The sequence below is a fragment of the Myxine glutinosa genome, chromosome 9, assembly GCF_964187855.1.
Source record: "Myxine glutinosa chromosome 9, kmMyxGlut1.1, whole genome shotgun sequence".
Classification (NCBI taxonomy): Eukaryota; Metazoa; Chordata; class Myxini; order Myxiniformes; family Myxinidae; genus Myxine; species Myxine glutinosa.
This window is the reverse complement of record NC_136269.1, coordinates 24,438,900-24,459,540: the sequence shown is the minus strand read 5'-3', so window position 1 is coordinate 24,459,540 and position 20,641 is coordinate 24,438,900. Positions and strand designations below refer to the sequence as shown.

The 20,641-nt window shown below is 46.3% G+C and overlaps 1 protein-coding gene across 6 annotated transcripts in view; it reads right to left on the bottom strand.

Annotated features, from left to right (window-relative positions):
- The window catches only part of LOC137435545 (steryl-sulfatase), a 70,633-nt gene extending 50,062 nt beyond the window's left edge, over positions 1-20,571 (bottom strand). For 2 of the 6 annotated variants that reach the window (XM_068129434.2, XM_068129438.2), the window contains exons 1-2: positions 20,527-20,571; positions 8,248-8,488 (exon numbers count right to left, since the gene is read on the bottom strand). Coding sequence is in view for 1 of the 6 variants with exons in the window: in XM_068129436.2 (XP_067985537.2) it covers positions 20,527-20,551 (25 nt within the window). In the remaining 5 variants the exon portion in view is untranslated. Of the gene's footprint in view, positions 1-8,247; positions 8,489-8,625; positions 8,739-20,509 lie in introns of those variants that run through there. The other 4 variants (XM_078784198.1, XM_078784199.1, XM_078784201.1 and 1 more) reach the window with 3 other exon arrangements.
- Between the last annotated feature and the right edge of the window lie 70 nt (positions 20,572-20,641).

The following is a 20,641-nucleotide window of genomic DNA, read 5'->3' as shown; positions in this document are numbered from 1 at the left end:
AAGGGCACCGGGGAATGAATCGGGGGAGTGAGACCCCAAATTGCGCAGCACCACAGTTTGGTCAATGGGAATTGGTTTTTAGAACCCATCGTGTAAGTTGGCCAATGGATTGGCAGGGAAAGACCCCGGGTAGTGTAAAGTGTGTTAATGTCATTTAGAGGATAGTTAGGATTGGAGTCTCCTCGCACCATCTGCATCCACTCACCTGAGGTGACAGGTACTCCACACCATGCCATGTTTTGATTATTTTTTATGATGCAAATGTTTGGATTGTGAGACGCATCATGACGTGGGTGTGACATTGTGCTTTGATGTTCCCTCTTCCTCCTTATGAGGATTGATGATGAATTGGGTGATGGCAAATTTTGAAGTAGAGGGATTGTGGAGACGAATTTGGTCTAAGGGAAATATGGGGAAGACGTGACAGTAGTGACGAATTTGTAAATGTGTAGATTTTTGTAAATATGGGGTAAGGGCAAGGGTAGTGTAGGTGACAGGGGGGTGACGTACGGTAGGGACGAGCTTTCTCACTTCGCCCTCCGTACGCATTTTGCCTTGCATTGCCTTGTTTGATGTGTACCCTTTTGACCTTACCCCTCGCTCATTTGTCTTCCCCCTTTTGTCTCCCACATGACCTGTGCGCCATTGGGCGCCGAGGGGAGTGTGCGTGAGTCGGCCATTGTGCGCCCGGCACTCTCAGAACCAGCTGTCTGCATCGATGCACCACATTATGGACCACATGTCTGTGGCCGAGCACCACTTATGGACCCCATGGGTTGGGGCATGGCCCCTCTGCTGGAACCGGCCATGAGGGCCCGAAATCTTGCTGGCGGACCTTGGCCACAGGGCACCGATGCCCCACAGGTGAACCACACTAGTCGGTCCTGTGGGCCATAAATAAAGAAAATAAAAGGGACACATTGGGTGCATTTTTCAGTTCAAATAGGCCGCCAGTAAGAAAATGAAAGAAAGACAACAACGGGAAGAAATAGTAATAGCCAGCAGAGGGAGCCGAAGAGCAAGAGATCACCTGCAGGGTTAGGGGTTGTTTGGTTATTTTCATGCATTGAACACTGATGAGCAATGGTGACTGCACCGATTGGTGCTTGAGGGTGTGTTGGTGCGTTATAGGTGCTTTCATGGTGCATTGATGCAGAGCAGACTGTCTCCCCCGCCAGAAAGAACAATTACAGGTCCTGGGTTAGTTTTGTAAATAAAAGCAGAGTCATTGTAAATAATGCTCCCCACCGTCAGTGTGTAGTTTGAAGACCATTCCGCAATTCGGTTAACTGTGGGCGTAAGTCTGTTAGGCAGGGTGCAATGGAGCAGCGGGACACATTTATTTATGTTTTAAAAACTGTCGCACTCAGGGTCAGGTTAAAAGTAGAGGGAACTACACCTACGTGTCACACTAAATAAAAGTTGTAGGCCCGGGACGTGCCTAAGAGGAGGAGGGTGCAGTGTTGCGGATATGAGGACTGTATTTTTTTGATTGTGTGCTTTATTATTATTATTGTGTATTCTGCGCCTCCTGCCTCCGGAGTTGTGTAAAGGTCAAAGGGCGTCCAATAATTAGTCCAAAAGCATACAGGTCAGCCAATCATAGAATACCCCTGTTCGATAGTTATATCTTATTATGTGTTTTAGGGTAAGGCTGTGTCTCCCATTAATTGAAATACTCCATTGCACCAGTGAAAGAGATAGATTCCCTTCATTCCCATTCCCAAAAACCTCCATTCCCCCTTTCGTCGATTGGCAATTACCTCCCCTCCAATTGCCGCCATTGACCACGAGGCAGGGTCGGAGAAGAAAGGCATGTCTCCACCTCGTCATAGAGGGGAGGAGTGAGCCAGCCCCACGCGACCAACCAGGAGCCAGGGGTTTGGCTTGAGAGGGCGGAGAGAGAACGTTTGGGGGAGGTTCGAAAAGGTTGAGGGGCGGGGCCTATATAACCCGCCGGCGGGGCGTTCCCAAGTACAGACGAGAGGGAGTCCAAGCAGTTGAGACAAGGAGGGAGAGACATGAGATGGGCTGAGAAAGGAGAGGAGCTTTTAAGAGAGTCACAAAAAGGTCCAAGGCAGATGAGCTGAGAAGAGAGAGGGTCCAAGAAAGAGCTGAGTTGTGAGGTCCAACAAGCAGAGATCATCCAAGGAAGCACCAAGCCTGCTATTCTTCACCTTGCTCGCGAGCGGCAGCGTCTACAGCAGCAGCAGCAACAACGCTCGCCAGCCGCTTAGGGGTCTGGACGGCAGTTCGGAGCAGGGCCGCAAAGGAACGGCGGCTGCCCAACGTGCGGATCGTGCTGCCGGACCCAGTGGACTTTCCTCTCCTTCCAGCCAATTCCTGTCATCATTCCCCGTGTGAGTCGTCTTTGTTTGTTCTGTCCTGGGTAGGTAATTAAGTCTGTATAAGCTAAAGATTTCACTGTCACCTGCGTCTCATGTCCCTGTAAATAAACGTGACTGCTTTCTTCATGCTTATATGTGTGTAAATAATAAACCCAGTTACTCTTCTGTACGTCTTCTTCCTCTTTGCATTCGGTCGCTTTAGAGTTTTCCCGATTGAATAGCGGTGGCGCGATCCGGCCAAAGTTTGGGGTAAATCGGGTTTTAGTTAGGGGAATAACTGTTCGGTCGCGGAGCCTCCGCTCGGCAAACATACCATCTTTAACCGCGTACCGTAACAATATATACACTATATATATATATATATATATATATATATATATATATATATATATATATATATATATATATATTGTTACAGACGCGGTTTAGATGTTACTTTGGGCCGAGCGGATGGTCCACCGCGACCGTTACAGGATCCCCAATTGGCCCGACTCCCCCAACGTTGACCAGATCGCACCACAGATATTCAATCGGGAAACCTCTAAAGCGACCGAAAGAGAAGGAAGAGAGAAGAAGACAGAGTACGGAGGAATAACAGGATTTATTATGTATTTTCACAAGCCAAAGCAACGAGAGCAATCGGTTATATTCAGCGAATGGAAGTAGCAGATACACAGTGCATCGTTAGCTTATACTAGTCTATTTACTTAACCCCAGGACAACGATTAGGACAGACGACGTTCACACTTACACGGGGGATATTGCAGGCAGGTATGGCTTGAGGATGGATGGTTGTTTTTGGGAGGCAATGGAGGGTCCAGCGTCGATTGCTGCCTGGCGCGTCCTTTTCGTGGCCCGCGGCCCCTTAGCTGCCCCGTTAGCTGCAGCGCAGCTGGTCGCACGATGGCTCGCACACACCTGCTCGTTCAGGCGTCTTCCTTCTCCCCAGCAACAACGAGGGACAGCAAGCAAGAGGACGGGGTCAAAGCAAGAGCTTGGAGGACGCAAGAGCAAGAGGAGCAAGAGGGTGGAGTGCGTCCCGCGGCGACTTATATTGGTTTCCTCACCGAACCTTCGCGCACTTTCTCGGGGGTTCCCGCTCCGCCCTCTCTTAGCCAAACCCCTTGTTCTGGGTTGGATGAGCGGGGCCGACTTACTCCTCCCCCCTATGACGAGGGGGGCGACCCGTCTTCTCTAGCCACTCCCCTTGTTCGTAATGGCCGCAAATGGCGAAAACCGGTCAGCAGCTGCAGGTACTGCGCCGTCACGTTGCACAGCAGTTCAGTACTGCAATAAACGTTTGCTGTGAAAGCTCAAGTGGGGGAATCCCTGGCACTTGAGCTGCCATGGATCATCGGAGGGGCCTACGCTTTATTTCGTTTGATGCAATGCAGAGTCAATCTAGTGGGAAACACATATTTAGCCTACATAGAATAAGGAAATAAACTATTTAAAAAGATATATCGTGGCCTGTGTGTAAGTTTCATGGAATTAACTAGGAGGACGGCTGCGACCATTATTTACATTACGAGGGTGTTACACACAACAAAACCATACTTTTCACATTCGTTACACTTTCTCCAAAATTGTTACACTTCTCAAAACCGTTACCCTTCTCAAAACCGTTACACTTCTCAAATTCGTTACAATATATACAGACTTGGCATTTAATATGGAAATTTTTTTTGTGGGGGTGAACTTACTTTTCAAGATGTCTTAGAACCAAAAGTTCATTGGAATTATGTTGAAATTATTCTAGATTTTGTTAATGTGACCTTTAAAAGAAACAAAAACCACATTTGACATTTCGAAACAAATAAATTGATCCTTGAAAGTGATGTAAACTCATATCGAACTCAATTCATGGACAGGACTGTGTTAAACTTCTGTACGTTTTCCAGAAGTATCTCTTTATTTTGCACATTAGCCAAAATTTTTTTTAACAAAAACAAAAGTTAAATTACGACTGGGATTACGGACAGTAAAATTACAGTTCAGTCCTTCGTGTAACCCCCACGAGCATTCAGGAGAGCACGTACACGTTGAGGCATGCTGTTCACGAGATTTGCCAAGGTTTGGACAGGAATCGCTTGCCATGCAGTGACAATAGCCTGCTGCAATTCACGCACAGAGGTCGGCTGCTGGTCCAAGTGGTCGATTTGACGCGTTAATTCTGCCCACAAGTTCTCTATCGGATTCATATCCGGGGACATGGCAGGCCACTCCATATGCTCTACACCACGGTCAGCAAGAAAGTGTTGGATCATGAGAGCACGATGAGGCCGTGCATTGTCATCTTGGAAGACAAAGTTTCCTCTAAAAGCTGCACGAGCAAATGGAAGCAATGTTTCTTCCAGAATGGCCCTATACTTGAACTGGTTCAGGTTTCCATTCAGAACAACCACGTCAGTTTTGCCCCCTGCATGAAAAGCAGCCCAAACGGTCACCCCACCACCTCCAGCTTGGACTCTTGGCACTATACAATCTTTGTTGTAGGCTTCATGCACTTGTCTGCGCACTCGGACGTGGCCATATTGACGATAGACCAGAAATCTAGACTTGTCACTGAAGATCACGTGATTCCAGTGTCCTGGCTGCCATTGACGGTGCTCTCTGGCCCACTGCAATCGGCGCTGGCGGTGTTGTCTGGTCAGGCGTGGCTTTCTCAGGGGACGCCTGGCATGATAGCCTGCTTGAACCAGTCGTTGGTTGACTTGCCTTCTGGATACAGGCACATTTGTCAGTTGCTGCCACTCAGCCCTAAGCCGATTAGCTGACTTGGTGCGGCCATTGCGGACTAAAAGGTGCAGCTGGTGATCATCCCTCCTTGTGGTTCTGCGGGGATGTCCTGGCCTCGGTATTGGAGTAGGGACACCCCTCTGAGCATTTCGTTTCAGGATCTTTGACACCTGACCTTGAGTGATGACATACTGCCGAGCAACAGCACGCTGTTTCATGCCGTAATTTCGTTAAGCCACCACTCCATGACAAACAGCATGGTCGAGTTGACGGACCATCTCCAGAGGAAGCGGCAATAACTTTTGGAGTCGTGCAGCAGTTGTTTTCCACTGATACAGAACGCAACAACCCTTGTATACCCGACTGTGAAGCCAATCATCAAATGCACCTGTCCATACATTTTGCCACGCCACCTGTGATATAATCCTGTTGTTGACTTCTTGCTGCGACAGACAATCAGTGACATGGTTCTTTTAACAAATAAATCACCAAAGTGTGAAAGAAACTCACCAGATTGATATACTGAGTTAAGAAAGTAAACCCGTCAAGAAAAAAAAAAAATTCCATATTAAATGCCAAGTCTGTGTGTGTATATATATATATATATATATATATATATATAGTTGCGGTTTTGAGAACCCCTCACTTTGTAAATAAATAATCACTTCTTGTAAATATTCCATCATTTAAAAGGTTAAAGGTCGCACCCATAGTTAGGCCACAGCAACACGTTTAACACCATAGGACTGTCAGTTATTTCCTTAGTATGTGTTTCAGATAAGACTGTGTTCCCAATAGTTGAATCTGCGTTGCATTAATTAAATAAGATAGGACCCATTCCGTCCATTTTTCCAGTCTCTCTCTCCAAATTGTATTACGCGCCTCTGCCAGCCGCAGCCGCCTCAGCGTTCGCTCCAAACGCCATTACGCACGCGGTCAAGCTTGAAGAAGAAGGGGGCGGAGCACCAAGAACGAGGCGTGGCCCTGTCAACGAGCCGTCAAGGGCGGAGCCGGTGAGCCCTCGCTAATCAACCAGGGCAGAGGTGAGCTCGCTGGCGGGCGTGGCCTCAAAGTGCACGGATTAATATAAAAGCGCGTTATATAAGCGCAAGCGAGAGGACTGCTTTGAGGACTGCGCGGAGACGGCTGATGATAAGAACTGCGCAGGGGACCATCGTTATTAACGAACTGCGCGGAGGTCGGGCGAGCGAGCACATTGTTTCTGAAGAACTGCGCCGAGAGAGCTCTTTGTTACGAACTGCCTGTTTGATACAGACCTTGATTGATCGGGAGAGAGAGAGAGCGTTTGGCACGCTAGAGGTATGCAGCAGTCCAGCCCCTTGCATATGTAAGGTCCAGTCGCGTGCCAACGACACGCGAAGCTGCCTGCCGTTCTTTGCCCGCGGACCCGGAGCCTGGACGGAGTCGACCTGCCTGGACCCATCTGCCTGGACCTTCCTCCCCTACCACTACAATCCCGTGTGAGTCTGTCTGTTTGTCCGGGGTTGTAAGTAAGACTGTATAGATAAGATTGCCCTGTGTCCTTTTGCTATTCTTCTTCTTGTATATTACTTTCGTTTCCTCTTCTTTTGGTTTTGTACATAATTAATAAACCTTTCTTTGTTCTTCCCTTACTCTGGTTTCCTCTTATTCGATCACTTTAGTATTTTCTCGATTGAATACCTGTGGCATGATTTCGGAACCGCTTTAATTGGGTTTAGTCATTTGTTAACGGCCCGAGTCGCGGCTCGCTTCGCTCGGCGTATCCATTAACGCTGCGGCTCGGGTGGGAGTTATCTCCTCGCTTTACGGCCGGTGGTAGTACTTAGGTACTAAGACTCATTGGGCTTACAACCCTACTTACCACCGACCGGAAGTGACGTCATAGCTTCCAGGATTGGGGGACGGCCAGCTTAAAAGACAAGGGGATTAACCCCCCCCCCCCACCCCCCACCCCCCTTGATAAGGGGAGAGCCGACCCCCGAATCCGCAACAATTTATATAGAAAATATATATATATACCATTGGGGTCACTCGTGGGAATCCCACAGGCATGGACATGTGTCACATTTGGACATCTTCATTCAGATGCTGCACATTCAGTTTTACAAAATGGTTACTGGCAATTTATCAGATCCACAAATGATGTAATCTACACAATGTATTTACTTTTGATAACATGTGAATGCATGTGCATGCACATGGGAAATACAGTTTGAAATGTATGATTACATCTCATGTAAAATGTGACTTCAAGAGCCCAAATCTTCTCCCTCCCACATCATGCACACTGCAACGGGGAGTGCGTCACGCATGGGGGAGTGGGTTATGCACAGGGGAGTGGGTCATGCACGGGGCAGTGCGTCACGCACGGGGCAGTGGGTCACGCACGGGGCAGTGGGTCACGCACGGGGCAGTGGGTCACGCACGGGGCAGTGGGTCACGCACGGGGCAGTGGGTCACGCACGGGGCAGTGGGTCACGCACGGGGGAGTGGGTCACGCACGGGGGAGTGGGTCACGCACTGGGGAGTTCGTCCAAAATCATTCATAACGTTTTGAGATGTCCTACCTGCTCATATCACAGAAAAACAGACAGACAAGGGTGAAAACATAACCTCCATCCACTTTCAATCGCAGAGGTAATCAGTGCCCTAATCCAGTCCTATCATCGATTAATAAAATGACGAATGTGCAACAATTACTTTACTGTTCCTTTTTATAACTTAAATATACGAGTAAATAAACAAACAAGAGTTCCCTTACAAGAAACTTCAATGGAGCCACGAGGACGATCAAAGCCTGTGCAATGGTTCCCAACCTATGGCTGTTTGTCCATGTTCTATCACATTAAATGCTGAGCGTCAACAAGGAAGCAGCATGTACCCATTTTTAAATAATAAAGTATTTGGTATTTGGTGACTCGTCTGGGAATTTTAACTTTCTCGTTATTTTCTTCTTGCCGTGACAGAATTCTTTTTTAAAGGTACAAGCGGCGGACAATACAAGACCACCCCACGCCAAAAAAAACACCGAATCGAATAGGTATCGAAACCTATACGTATATATATATATATATATATATATATATATATATATATATATATATATATATATATATATATATATATATATATATATATATATATGCAAGAAACCGACCTTTGTGGCCAGGTGCGCCACCTCTGCTGCCAGTTGTACCGTGTCGAGACTCGCGCAGTGAACTCGTTTCTCAATCCAGGCAGAAAGGGAGGAACGAGCACATGCTTGGACTGCTAACGAGCCCCTACAGCTGGTGTTGTGATACCCAGAGTGGTCCTCGCCGTCGTTTCTTTTTCACCTCTAAAACCACCTCAGTCGGACGATCCGCCACTCCTGGCATTGTCATCGTCACGTGGCAATACTGTAAATGGATTATTACTCATGTCAGTAATTATTCTGTGTTTATCTCTTTATCTTCGTCTCTGAAATGACATCACAGCAATCTACTCTCTCTCTCTCATGCACAGATTCAGCCCATCTCATCTTCAGTTGTCCTACCCTTATTCCCACCCATGGTACACTGTTGCTCCGAAACAACTTGCATTTTCTCCAAGGAAGGCAAATCCGACCGAAGTCAACCTTAGTGCATCGTTACTATAATACATAGACCCGGACCAGAGTTTGTGTGTTTGTTTGTTATGCTCCTCCTCCTACAGTTCTGGCCCAATTACATCCAGACTTGCTACATAGGATCAGCATCACCCAAATTAGTGTATAGGGGTGTTTCATCTTTGCCGGTGGTCTTGGGGGGGGACGGTGGAGGGACACAAATTCTCGATTTAAATGTGTATCGTGTATTGCCGCCTACAGGTGGGAGAGGGTATTAAAAGTCCAGTATTTCCTTAACAGTACAGTATTCCTATCCCCACATTTTATACAATTCCAAGCAGTAGGCATGTGTTTGCTTCGTGCACGTAACTGGGTTATTTTTAAGCGGTGAAGCCGCTTCAATATTTGCCTATGTCCTTCCTTCCATCCGTCTGTCTGTCAAAAAATGAAGAAGAACCTTTCTAACCAACCGTGTTTAATTCTAAAGGGTTCTAAAGGGTAATTCGACAGCCTGGCGTTGGCTTAGCAGTTAGGGTGCTGGCTTGGGATCCTCGGATCCTGGGTTCGATACCCGGTTGATCGCTGAATTAACGCCGGGGGGTTGACTCAGTCTGTCATCCTTCTGAGGTCGGCAAATTGAGTAAGTTCACTGGTAATTTCCTGCGTGTTGTAAGAGGCGACTAACAGGGTTGGTGGCAGCAAGGGCATCCGGCTGGAAAACATTGCTTCAAAAATGAGACCACGGTGCCCAAAAAAAAGGCCAACCATTAAATGGCCTTAAAAGGTCGTTCTAATGGCTTCTAAAGAGTGATTCTAAAGGGTAATTCTAAACGGTAATTCTAAAGTGTTTCATTCGTTTCTAGGCTTTGCCTATTTCATATTTAAAATGCCAAACTTGACCGCTTCCTTTGGACATGGGTGCGATTTCTTTTTCGGGAGCGATTGAGAGAGCTGTCAGTTGCCAATACACCACCCATAAAAAGGTATGTCAGAAGAACGTGTTGTATGCTTGGGAATCCGTAGTGTGGGTACTCTGCTACTTCAAAAAAATTCGCTACTTCAAGAAAAGTGTGCCCCCTCTCAGGAGAGCCAGAAACCAACGTCTATCCAACCCCAAGATTGAGCTTTCAAACTTGTCCCCCTCCTCTAAAACCTAATGGAACCTTGTTAAGTCTGTCACTGGTGTATGTATGCTCCCCCTTCATCCCTTCCCACTCTTCAAATACCACCACGACCGACCCAGCTCATGAGATGGCCGAATGCCTCATTGTGTGCTTGCTTCCAAATCTTGCGTCCCCAACCCCTCACTCTCGGTACCCATCCTTCCCTGTCATACCCATCTCCTCCTGGACTCTGTCTTTTGGACCTGAGAAGGTGAAGGTTCTTTCAACCCTCTACACTGACTCAGCTACTGCACTGGACGGCATCAGCTTATGTCCTAAAAACCTGCTCTGCCACGCTTGCACATCCTCTCTCTGCCCTTTTCACCTTGTCATTTGCCCAAGGTCATCCATCTGCTTGGAAATCTGCCAACATCACTGCACTACATAGAAAGGAGCAAACACTGATCCATTTAACCACAGACCTATCAGCTTACTTCCAATCATCAGCAAATCATGGAATCTATCATCACAGTTGATATGAAATCATTCCTTTTCTCCAAAAGCCTCATCTCAGATCATCTATTTGGATTCAGACCAGGTCACTCCACCTTGGACATGCTGCTTCTACTCACCCAACAATGGATGGAGGCCTTCAATGTCAGACATGAGTTCAGGGTTCTCTCTCTGGACATATCTCTTGCTTTTGATACAATCTAACATCCTGCCTTACTCTCCAAACTCTCTGCCTATAGCATCCATGGCTTACTGAGTTCCACAACTCTGATAGCCAGCATATGGCTCTCAACAGAATCCTTTCATCTCCTCTCCCTGTCAAGACTGGTGGTGCCCCAGGGCAGTGTTCTGGGCCCAGTCGTGTTCCTGATCTTCATCAATACCTCTCTGACTCTCTGGAAACCCCCTATATCTATGTATTTGCTGATGACTCCACCCTCTGTCGTGACATCCTTCTGACAGACAGGCCGCAGCCTCTTCCCTCTCCTCCGACCTTGACAAATTGACAAACTCAACAAAAACTTATAATATGTCTTTCAATCCTGAGAAATCCCACACAATCTGTCTCTGTCTGTCTGTCTGTCTGTCTCTCTCTCTGAAAGCACCGTTCCGCAATCCCTCTCATCTGCAGGGTACACACAGTCTACCATCAACCCCTTTCTAGTGAAACTACCACTACCTATATCCAGAGTCACTGCATGTAAACTGTCAGCCATGTGTTTCACATGGAGGGTGATTCATCAATGTGCTTGCCGTCCTTCGGATGGATGCTAAATGGGCGTCCCGTCTGCCAGCATCCGTTGGTAGACGTTAAAGATCCCATGGTGGCATTCCTGAAGAGAAGGCGAGCTATCACCATCACCATGGCCAAATTACATGCGGGCCGCTTCCGCCCATAAGATCCACGTCCACTCAGCCCGAGTGGCAAAGTCAACTTTGCCACTAACCGCCGAGGACGAATTTTGGCAGTTTGGATTGGAGGCTGGAGTGCGGACCAGTGGGAGGACCCAGTGCACAATTGGATGAGGGAAGGTAAAATACCTAGCGGGGAGGAATTCTCTTCTTTTTTGGCACAAACAAAGACTTACTGGGCTCACTGGAAGTCTTTGGAATTGAAAGATAACAACCTGGTTGCCAATTCCTCTGAACAAACGTACTGACTGGTGATAGTCCCCACAAAACTTAAGACCACAATTTTACAACAAGTGCATATGGTACTCTCCCCAGCGGACATTTGGGCAGGGAAAAGATAACATCTCGAGTCCACCAGATGTTCTGTTGACTCAACTTATGGTTCAGGATTGGAGCTGAGCCCGGCACACTTGCGCCGCCAAAAAGGGACCTCCACGGAGGATGAGTCGAGCACTCCTGCAACTTTACCAAGTGGGAGCTTCCATTGAGCGGGTGGGGATGGACATATTGGGCCCTTTACATGCCAGGGGAAAAAGTACATCCTCTTGTTCCTGGACTATTTCGCTGAATGGCCAGAAGCTTATGCGCTCCAAAATCAGGAAGCAAGGGTAATAGCGCAAGCCTTTTTGGAAGGGTTTGTATGCCGGTATGGGATTCCGGAAGAGGTGCACACTGACCAATGGTGAAACTTTGAGAGCCAGTTGCTCAAATAGGTGTGCAGTCTCTTATCAATTCGGAAAACAAGGACGATGCCCCCAAGTCTGCAACCTGATGAGATGGTGGAAAGGTTCAATAGAACCTTGTTACAACAACTGGATGGACATTGAGAGACAACGACGGCGAAACTGAGCGGGTACGTCAGGAAAGTGACGTTGGGTAATGGAGAAAGTGCTTAGAAACATCGCGGCAAAAAAAAGAAAGCACAAGTATAAGGTGGATTAATTGGCTTAGAGTAGGGCGCAGCACCACCATCTTTTGTGCAGGCTAGGAATTGGACGGTGAAAGTGGGGGAGTGTGGAAGGAACTGCAAGAATGATGAGGTGAGGCTGAGTGAGTGTGACCCAAAATTGTGTGGCGTGAAGGTGCGAATGGTGAGGAAGCCAGATCTCTGCTGAAAGAGATCCTGGGGGTGCAGCATTAGAGAGCAGGCAGAGGCCTGCAGATGGAGCGACAGCGCCCAACCATGAGATTGTGAAAGGCACAAAATGAAAATTTGAAGGCTGGATCCAAACTTGAGTAGAGTACCATCATACGGGAAGGTGAGTAAGTTGGACGATTAGAAAATTGGTAAATCCATTCCACCTTCTGAAACCCTTATATGCAGATAACAACCAATGACACACAATGACACACACACACACACACACACACACACACACACACACACACACACACACAGGGGTGGATATACTTTGAGTCCTGGGAGGGCTCCGTTCCACCTTCTGAAACCGGAGATGAACATAATAACAAACAACACACACACCACTCCCCCTCCCTCACACACACACACACACACACACACACACACACACACACACACACACACACACACACACACACACACACACACACACACACACACACACACACACACACACACACACACACACACACACACACCAAAAGCATGCCATTGATCCATCAAATTGTCCATTTCATCAAGATTAAAATTGACGATCTTGATCAAAGCTCGGGTCAATAGGATGAAAAGTGACAATTTTTCAGATGAAAAATAATGATTTTAGAGGTTTGACCTTGAGTTGACCTTTGACCTCAAAAATATCTGGTTTCCCAATTCAGTGAGGCACTATACAAATGCTGTTCAATTTTCAAGTCAATTGGATGAAAATTGATGGGTTTTCAGATGAAAATTCTTGATTTCGGAAGTTTGACCTTTGACATTTTGACCTCAAAAGTAGTTGTTTTTCTAATTTAGTGACTTAATATACAAATGCTGTTCAATTTTTAAGTCAATCGGATTAAAATTGATGGGTTTTCAGATGAAAATTTATGATTTTGGAAATTTGACCTTGAGTTGACCTTTGACCTTTTGACCTCAAAAATAGTTGGCTTCCCAATTCAATGAGGCAATATGCAAATGCTGTTCTATTTTCAAGTCAATCAGATTAAAATTTATGGTTTTTCAGATGAAAATTTGTCCTTGAGTTGACCTTTGACCTTTTGACCTAAAAATAGTTGGTTTCCCAATTTAGTGACTCAATATACAAATGCTGCTCAATTTTCAAGTCAATCGGATTTAAAATGGCGATTTTAGAAATTTGACCTCCAGATGACTTTTTTTTTTCTTCTTTTTTTTTGTATACTGAATCGAGGCTCGTGAAAGCTAACATTGATTTCACAAACAAATCAACCAGACAAACAAAATATATAAAAAGAGGGAGCGGAAGACAAGAAGGGGAGAGAAGGGGATGCACACAAACAACATTTGAGAGCAGAGAGATGTGTGGGAGGGAGAGGGCTTGGAGGGAGGAGGCGTGGGAAGGGGGGAGGGGGGGTGGGGGAAGTATAACACACAAGGACACCAAGGACTTCCAGGACAGAAGTTGGTATTTCAAAAAAGTGGATTTGGGGTGAAATTAGCGGGGGTAGAAAAGATCAAGGTTTTGGATGGGGGAAGATAAGAGATGGTGCTGAACAGCTGTTTTAAAGACCTGGAGGGTGGAGTGGGATTGAAGAGAGTGAGGGAGTTTGTTCCAGAGGCGGGAGAAAAGAGGAATGAAGGAGTGAAGGTGAGCAGAGAGTCTTGATTTTGGCAGTTTAACCATAAGAGGGTTGCAGGCAGATCTTGTGCGACCTATAGGAATATTTGGGGGACAGAGCCCAGAGAGAGCTGCGGGGGCAATGCCAGAGAGGAGTCGGTAGAAGACGGAAAGACCACCAACCTGCCTGCGGTGAGTGAGTGAAAGGCCCTTGGAGTTAGCTTCATCGCGGGAGATTCCAATGATTCTGAACGCTTTGGTTTCAACAGCATGAAGACGAGCTAGGTGTGAGGCAGGAGCACCAGCCCAGAGGGGAGAGCAGTATTCCATTGAGCTGCGGATAAAAGCCTTGTATGTGGTGAGGAGCTCAGGTGTGCCAAGGAAGGACTTCGCACGACGGAGGATGCCCATTCAAGGAAGGACTTCATCAAGGAAGGTGTGCCAAGGAAGGACTTGGCACGACGGAGGATGCCCAGTCAGCGACTGGCTTTGGAGGCCAGATTTGAAATGTGCTTTTCCCAGGAAAGATCATGGCAGATAGTGAGACCCAAAAGCTTGAGTGACAGAACTTCTTGGAGAGGATTATTCAGAAAGTGGATGGGAGGGTTGTCCAGTCGGTCTTTTAGGAGAGACATCGTAAGAGTGTGAGATTTGTCAGGATTGAAAGACATGTTCCACTTGTTTGCCCAGTCTGTGATTTTGTCCAGGTCTGCAGAGAGTGAGGAGGCTGCAGACTGCCGATCTGAGGGATGAGGAATGGAGCGACAGAGAGTAGAGTCATCAGCAAAGAGATAGAGAGGATTTTCAAGAAAGTCAGAGAGATCATTGATGAAGACCAGAAAAAGCACAGGGCCCAGAACACTGCCTTGGGGAACTCCAGCCTGAACAGGAAGAGGAGATGAGAGAAACCCATTCAGGGCCAGACGTTGACTACGACTAGAGAGGAAGTCCGGCAGCCATGCGTGGAGATTTCCATGGATACCAAAGGAGGAGAGTTTGGTGAGCAGAGTGGGGTGCCAGACCGTGTCGAAGGCACGTGATATGTCAAGGGAGACAGCTCTAATTTCCTGTTTGGCATTGAGGACCTCCATCCATTGTTGAGAAAGCAGAAGCAGCATGTCCAGAGTAGAGTGACCAGTTCTGAAACCAAATTGATGATCAGAGATCAAACCATTGGAGAAGAGGAAAGATTTCATATCTGAAGCAATGATGGATTCCATGACTTTGCTGATAATTGGGAGAAGGCTGATTGGTCTGTAGTTGCTAGGATCTGTTTTTGCACCTTTTTGTGCAAAGCGGTGATGTTGGCTGATTTCCAAGCAGATGGCAGATGACCTTGAGCAAAAGAGAGGGTGAAGAGAACAGAGGGATGGAGTGAAGGAGCGGAAGAACAGGATTTTCGGATCCGTGGGCTGATGCCGTCAGGTCCAGTTGCAGAATCAGAGTCGAGGGTTGACAAACTTTTCCACCTTGTCAGGAGGAAAGGACACAGAGTCCAGGAGCAGCTGGGTATGACTGGGTATGGTGGGTACAGAGAGGGATGGGTTTGGGACACAAGACTTAGAGGCAAACACAGAGTTGAGGCATTCAGCTTTTTCACGTGCGGAGTCAGCCGTGTAGCCGTTTGAGGTGAGGGAGGGGATGGAGGGGGAACAAACACCAGAAACAGATTTGACCAGACGCCACCAGGATTTGGAAGAGGGAGACAGATAAGAGAGTTCGGTCTTGAGAACGGAGAGATATTGTTTGCTGGCTCTCATGAGGGTGGACACACACTTGTTTCGGGCTTTGTGAAAGGAAATGAGATTTCCTTCCGTTGGATTTGCTTTCCAGGAGATGAAAGCAAGTTGTTTCTGGGCAACAGCCTCACCACAAGATTCCGTGTACCATGGACGGGAGGAAGGGTATGACAACTGAAGACGAGATGGGATAAATCTGTGCATGAGAGAGAGAGCAATTTACTTTGGAAGAATTCCCAGGATGAGTTGATGTCAGAGGCGGTAGAGATGGGAGACCAGTCCAGATGATTGATGGCTGCTTGAAGACCGTGCCAGTTGGCCTGAGTGAAATGCCAGCCTCGTAGACGCTGAGGAGGCTCTCTGAGAATGGTCAGAGAGATGTCCAATTTAAAAAGCACATGATCAGATGAGCCGATTGGAGCAGAAGAGCAGCAGACATTTTCAGGGAAGTTAGTCATAACCAAGTCCAGAAGAGAAGATGCTCCGTTGACTGAGATCCGGGTCAGGAAATTGACAGATTGTGTCAGTCCCAGTGAGTCGCAGAAGTCCTTTGCTGAAGAGCCATGGTTGGTGAGAGGTACGCACACCCAGCCAACTGGCATGGTGACAATTGAAATCACCACATATGAGGAAGAGAGAGTTGGGATGGGTAGATAGAAGTTGGTCCATATTATCAGACAGCGAGATGTAGATGGAGTCATCACTGTTTGGTGGACGGTACAACACACATATGAACAAAAGGTGGGAGCGAAGTGGAAGCCGTAGCCAAAGGTATTCCTGGGGGTGAGGTGGAGAGAGGGCAGTGCAGGGCGAGTGAGGAAGAGAGGTTTTTATAAAGATAGCAACCCCACCCGCAGGACGAGGCTCAGGTCTATCATACTGGAGGAGGGAGTAACCTGGGAGAGATACCAAGGAATCAGAGACATCATGAAGGAGGAAAGTTTCTGTAAAGCAGATCACATCTGGTTTGTCAGAAGCAACCTGTATGGAGAGATCAGTCAAGTTTGAGCGAAGGCCCCGGATGTTTGAGGTCCATACCGTTAATGAAGAGGAAGGGGGAGCATCGGATACAGAACAGGGGGGAGGGAGGGGTAGGGTAAGATGTGGAAGAGGAGGAAGGGGTAGGGAGAGCTGTTGAAGGTGTGTCAGAGATTTCAGAATAGCTTGGAGAAAGGGAAGAATGGGGCAGACAATAGGTTTGATGGTGATTGGGTGAGGCACAGTGAGGTGTTATTTGAGGAGGGGGAAGAGTGAGGCAGAAGGTTGGGGGAGATGAAGATGAAAGTTGGAAGGGGGAAGAAGCGGGGAGGATGCTTTGAGGAGGAGGGGTGAGAGAGGAGTCTCGGAGAGGAGGAGCGAGGGAGAGTCTCGGAGGGGAGGAGTGTGGAGGGAGTTTAGGAGGGAAGGGGCGAGGGAGAAGATTTGAAAGAGATGGGTGATGGGGAAGATTTGGAGGGGAGGGGCAAGGGGGTAGATTTGGAGGGGAGGGGTGATGGGGAAGTTTTGGAGGGGAGGGGTGATGGGGAAGTTTTGGAGGGAAGGGGTGATGGGGAAGATTTGGAGGGGAGGGGTGAGATTGGATTTTGAAAAGTGTACGATTAATGGGAAACGAACATTTATTGCAAAATGAGTTTCTTGAGACCTTCGAGTCAAAATACATTTGAGGACGCCGAAGGAGGGGTGGAGTGCAGGAGAGTTTCGGGAATGTAGAAAAAAGGAACTGTAAGAGATGGATTTTTTTTTTGGAATGAATAGATTTGGTGAGCAAGTCGAAAGCATCCTTTTATACAAGAAGAAGAAAAAGGTGTTATAATATACGACAGAATACAGTTCTTCAGGGGAAAGTTTAAACATTTTTAACAACGTGATCACGTGATCACGAACAACGTGATTGAAGAATGGACGAACAAATAAGAACAACGAATAAACGAATAAGAACAGAGAAGGAAATTTTTTTTTTTTTTTTTTTGAGTTGAGATTTTAAACAAGGAAGTATGGGGTGAAAGATTGGGACAAAAACAGGGAACGAAAGTAATTGCAGCGCAATCGACGAACCGCTGAGAGAAAAACAAAGCCTCTAGGTCAGACACGGAAGCCTACTGGGCCTCAGAATACGCGACACGAATTAACCGACGATTTTGTATACAGGTATGAAAAATTAACACCGAGAATCTTACTAAAGACACACTATAGGTACACACACTGAAAGATAGATAGTTTCGACAAAAACACAATTGTGAAAAATTACTTCACTTTGAAAGCGCGAGCGCACAGACAGCTTCGAAAAAACGTGACCTCCAATCTTGCGCATGCACAAAAGCCTTTTCAAAGGCTTTGTGCAACTCAGTTGCACCTTTGACCTCAATCAATAGGCTTCTCAATTGTGACGACCTTTACAACTTGGTGAAGTTTCGCGATGATCGGTTTAGAATTGTGACCGGTAGGCCGGTGACAAACAGACAAAAGGACAAAGAGACAAAAGGACAAACAGAACAAGAAAGAGCAATCAGATTGCAAACCCTCACCAGGATGTATTTACAGTGGTTTTTAAGGCTTTTGTGTTAAAACAAATATTGCGGCCGAACCACGTGACCGATGACGTCCTCATTATTTTTTTTTCTAAACTAATTTATTCCTAGATTATGCTCAAGAAATTTCATTAAGATCGGATGAAGTGTTGTACTTATCAAATTATGATGTCATAATGGAGGCACCTATGACATCATCATTAACATATTTTATTCCCCATTGGGGGAGTTCTTTACAATGAGACATGTCTCAATATTTTCTGTTCAGTGCTTTCGGAGATATAGAGGTGCAATGTTTTTCGGTTTTTCCAAGATGGCGGCCGAACCACGTGATATATGACATCATAATTATCATTAAAACATTCTACAGGTGGAGATGCACCTATGTTGAAAATTTCCTGTCAATCGGACCAATGGTTGCAGAGAAAATCATTTATTCTGTGCGGACAAACAAACTCAAATGCAATACCCTCTCCTCTGGCGAGGGTAATAACAAACACAACCGACCAAAGTACTTGAAAAATCTTTGATTTTGCAAGTAACAAACAGACAGACAGACTGGGGTGAAAACATAACCTCCATCCACCCTTGGTGGCGGAGGTAAAAATAAATATCAAGAAATATACACCAACAACTGGGAGAATGGAAAAAAGAGCAGGAAAATTCAAAAAAGAATTGGACGGTGTGGGGATAGACAAAGAAGGCTCATTGGAATGGCTAAGAAGAGGTCAGCTCAACGGGGACGGAGAACAAATCATAATAAATGCCCAAGATCAAGGACACTGCACCAATGGATTTAAAAAGATGGCAGGACTGAGCCAGACGGACAAGTGCAGATTATTCTGCAAGACAGAAACACAAAGTACTAGTCACCTGCTCTCGGGATCCAAAAAACGATTATCAAAACAACTTTACACACAACGACACAACAAAGTATGCAAAGTGATTCATTGGCATATCTGCAAAAAATTTAACATCCCAGTTCCAGAAAACTCATGGAAATACAAACCAAGGGCAATCATTGAAAATGAGGACGTCATGCTCATGTACGACCTGATGATTCCATCGAGCGTAAACATAGAAAACAAAGCATTGTGTCCGGACATTGTGCTCAGGTACAAAAAGGAAAAGACAGCATTGATGATTGAGATATCAGTACCCAGCAATTTTGGCTGAAACACAGAAATCAAGAAAATGACCAAATACCAGGACCTCAAAAATGAGGTCAATATATCTTGGAAGCTGAAGAGCATCGAAATTGTATCAGTGATAATTGGGCAACAGGAATGATGAAGAAGAAACTCACCGATATTTTGAAAAACATCATTGGAACATTACCACAAATTAACTACAACTGGAGGCAATCCAGGGTTCGATGACGATTCTGAAAAGAGAACTTGGAACAAAACTCTGAAAAAGCTGAACAGCTTGATCCATGATCCGTGATCCTTTACTGGAGAGGTGGATACTTTGGATTCTGGGAGGACTCTGTTCCACCTCCTAAAACCCACAAATGGAGATGACAACCAACACACACACACACACACACACACACACACACACACACACATATACACACACAAACACACACACACACACACACACACACACACACACACACACACACACACACACACACACACACACACAAACACGAGCAAATACACACACACAAACACGAGCAAATACACACAAACACGAGCAAATACACACATACGCACATATATACACACACACACACAAACACGCACATATGCACACACACACACACACAAACACGCACATATATATACACACACACACACACACACACACACACACACACACAAACATGCACACACACAAACACGCACATATATATACACACACACACACACACACACACACACACACACACACACACACACACACACACACACACACACACACACACACACACACACACACACACACACACACACACACACACACACACACACACACACGTTGTAATTGTCTCGCATCCCCGACTGACTGTAATGTTACCGTTAAATATGAATAAAACCGATAAAACTTTGATGTCTCGAACAACTGTTCGCACTTATAACATTATAGAGGAACCGTTCGTAAAGTTTTGCGTCGGATTACGAATATCCCATTACTATTACTATTAAACGGTGAATCATGTGATCAGCGAGAAATCTTCACATTTATATAAAACACGTCTATCATGAGTTGTTGTATACAAAGCAGGACGTACATACGCCGGATACACGTGCTCACATTTACCTATTGCTACCTCTATCTTTATTTCTACAAAAATTCCTTGCGTTACCGACCGGACGAGCAGTCCTACCCCGAGGTGTATGTTCGTCGTTCATTTTGCTCAGCTTTTAAAATCTCCCTCTCACCTTTTCAATTAAACGTACGTTAAATTATTCGTGCATATCTAAAAGCGACGTGGAGGAAAA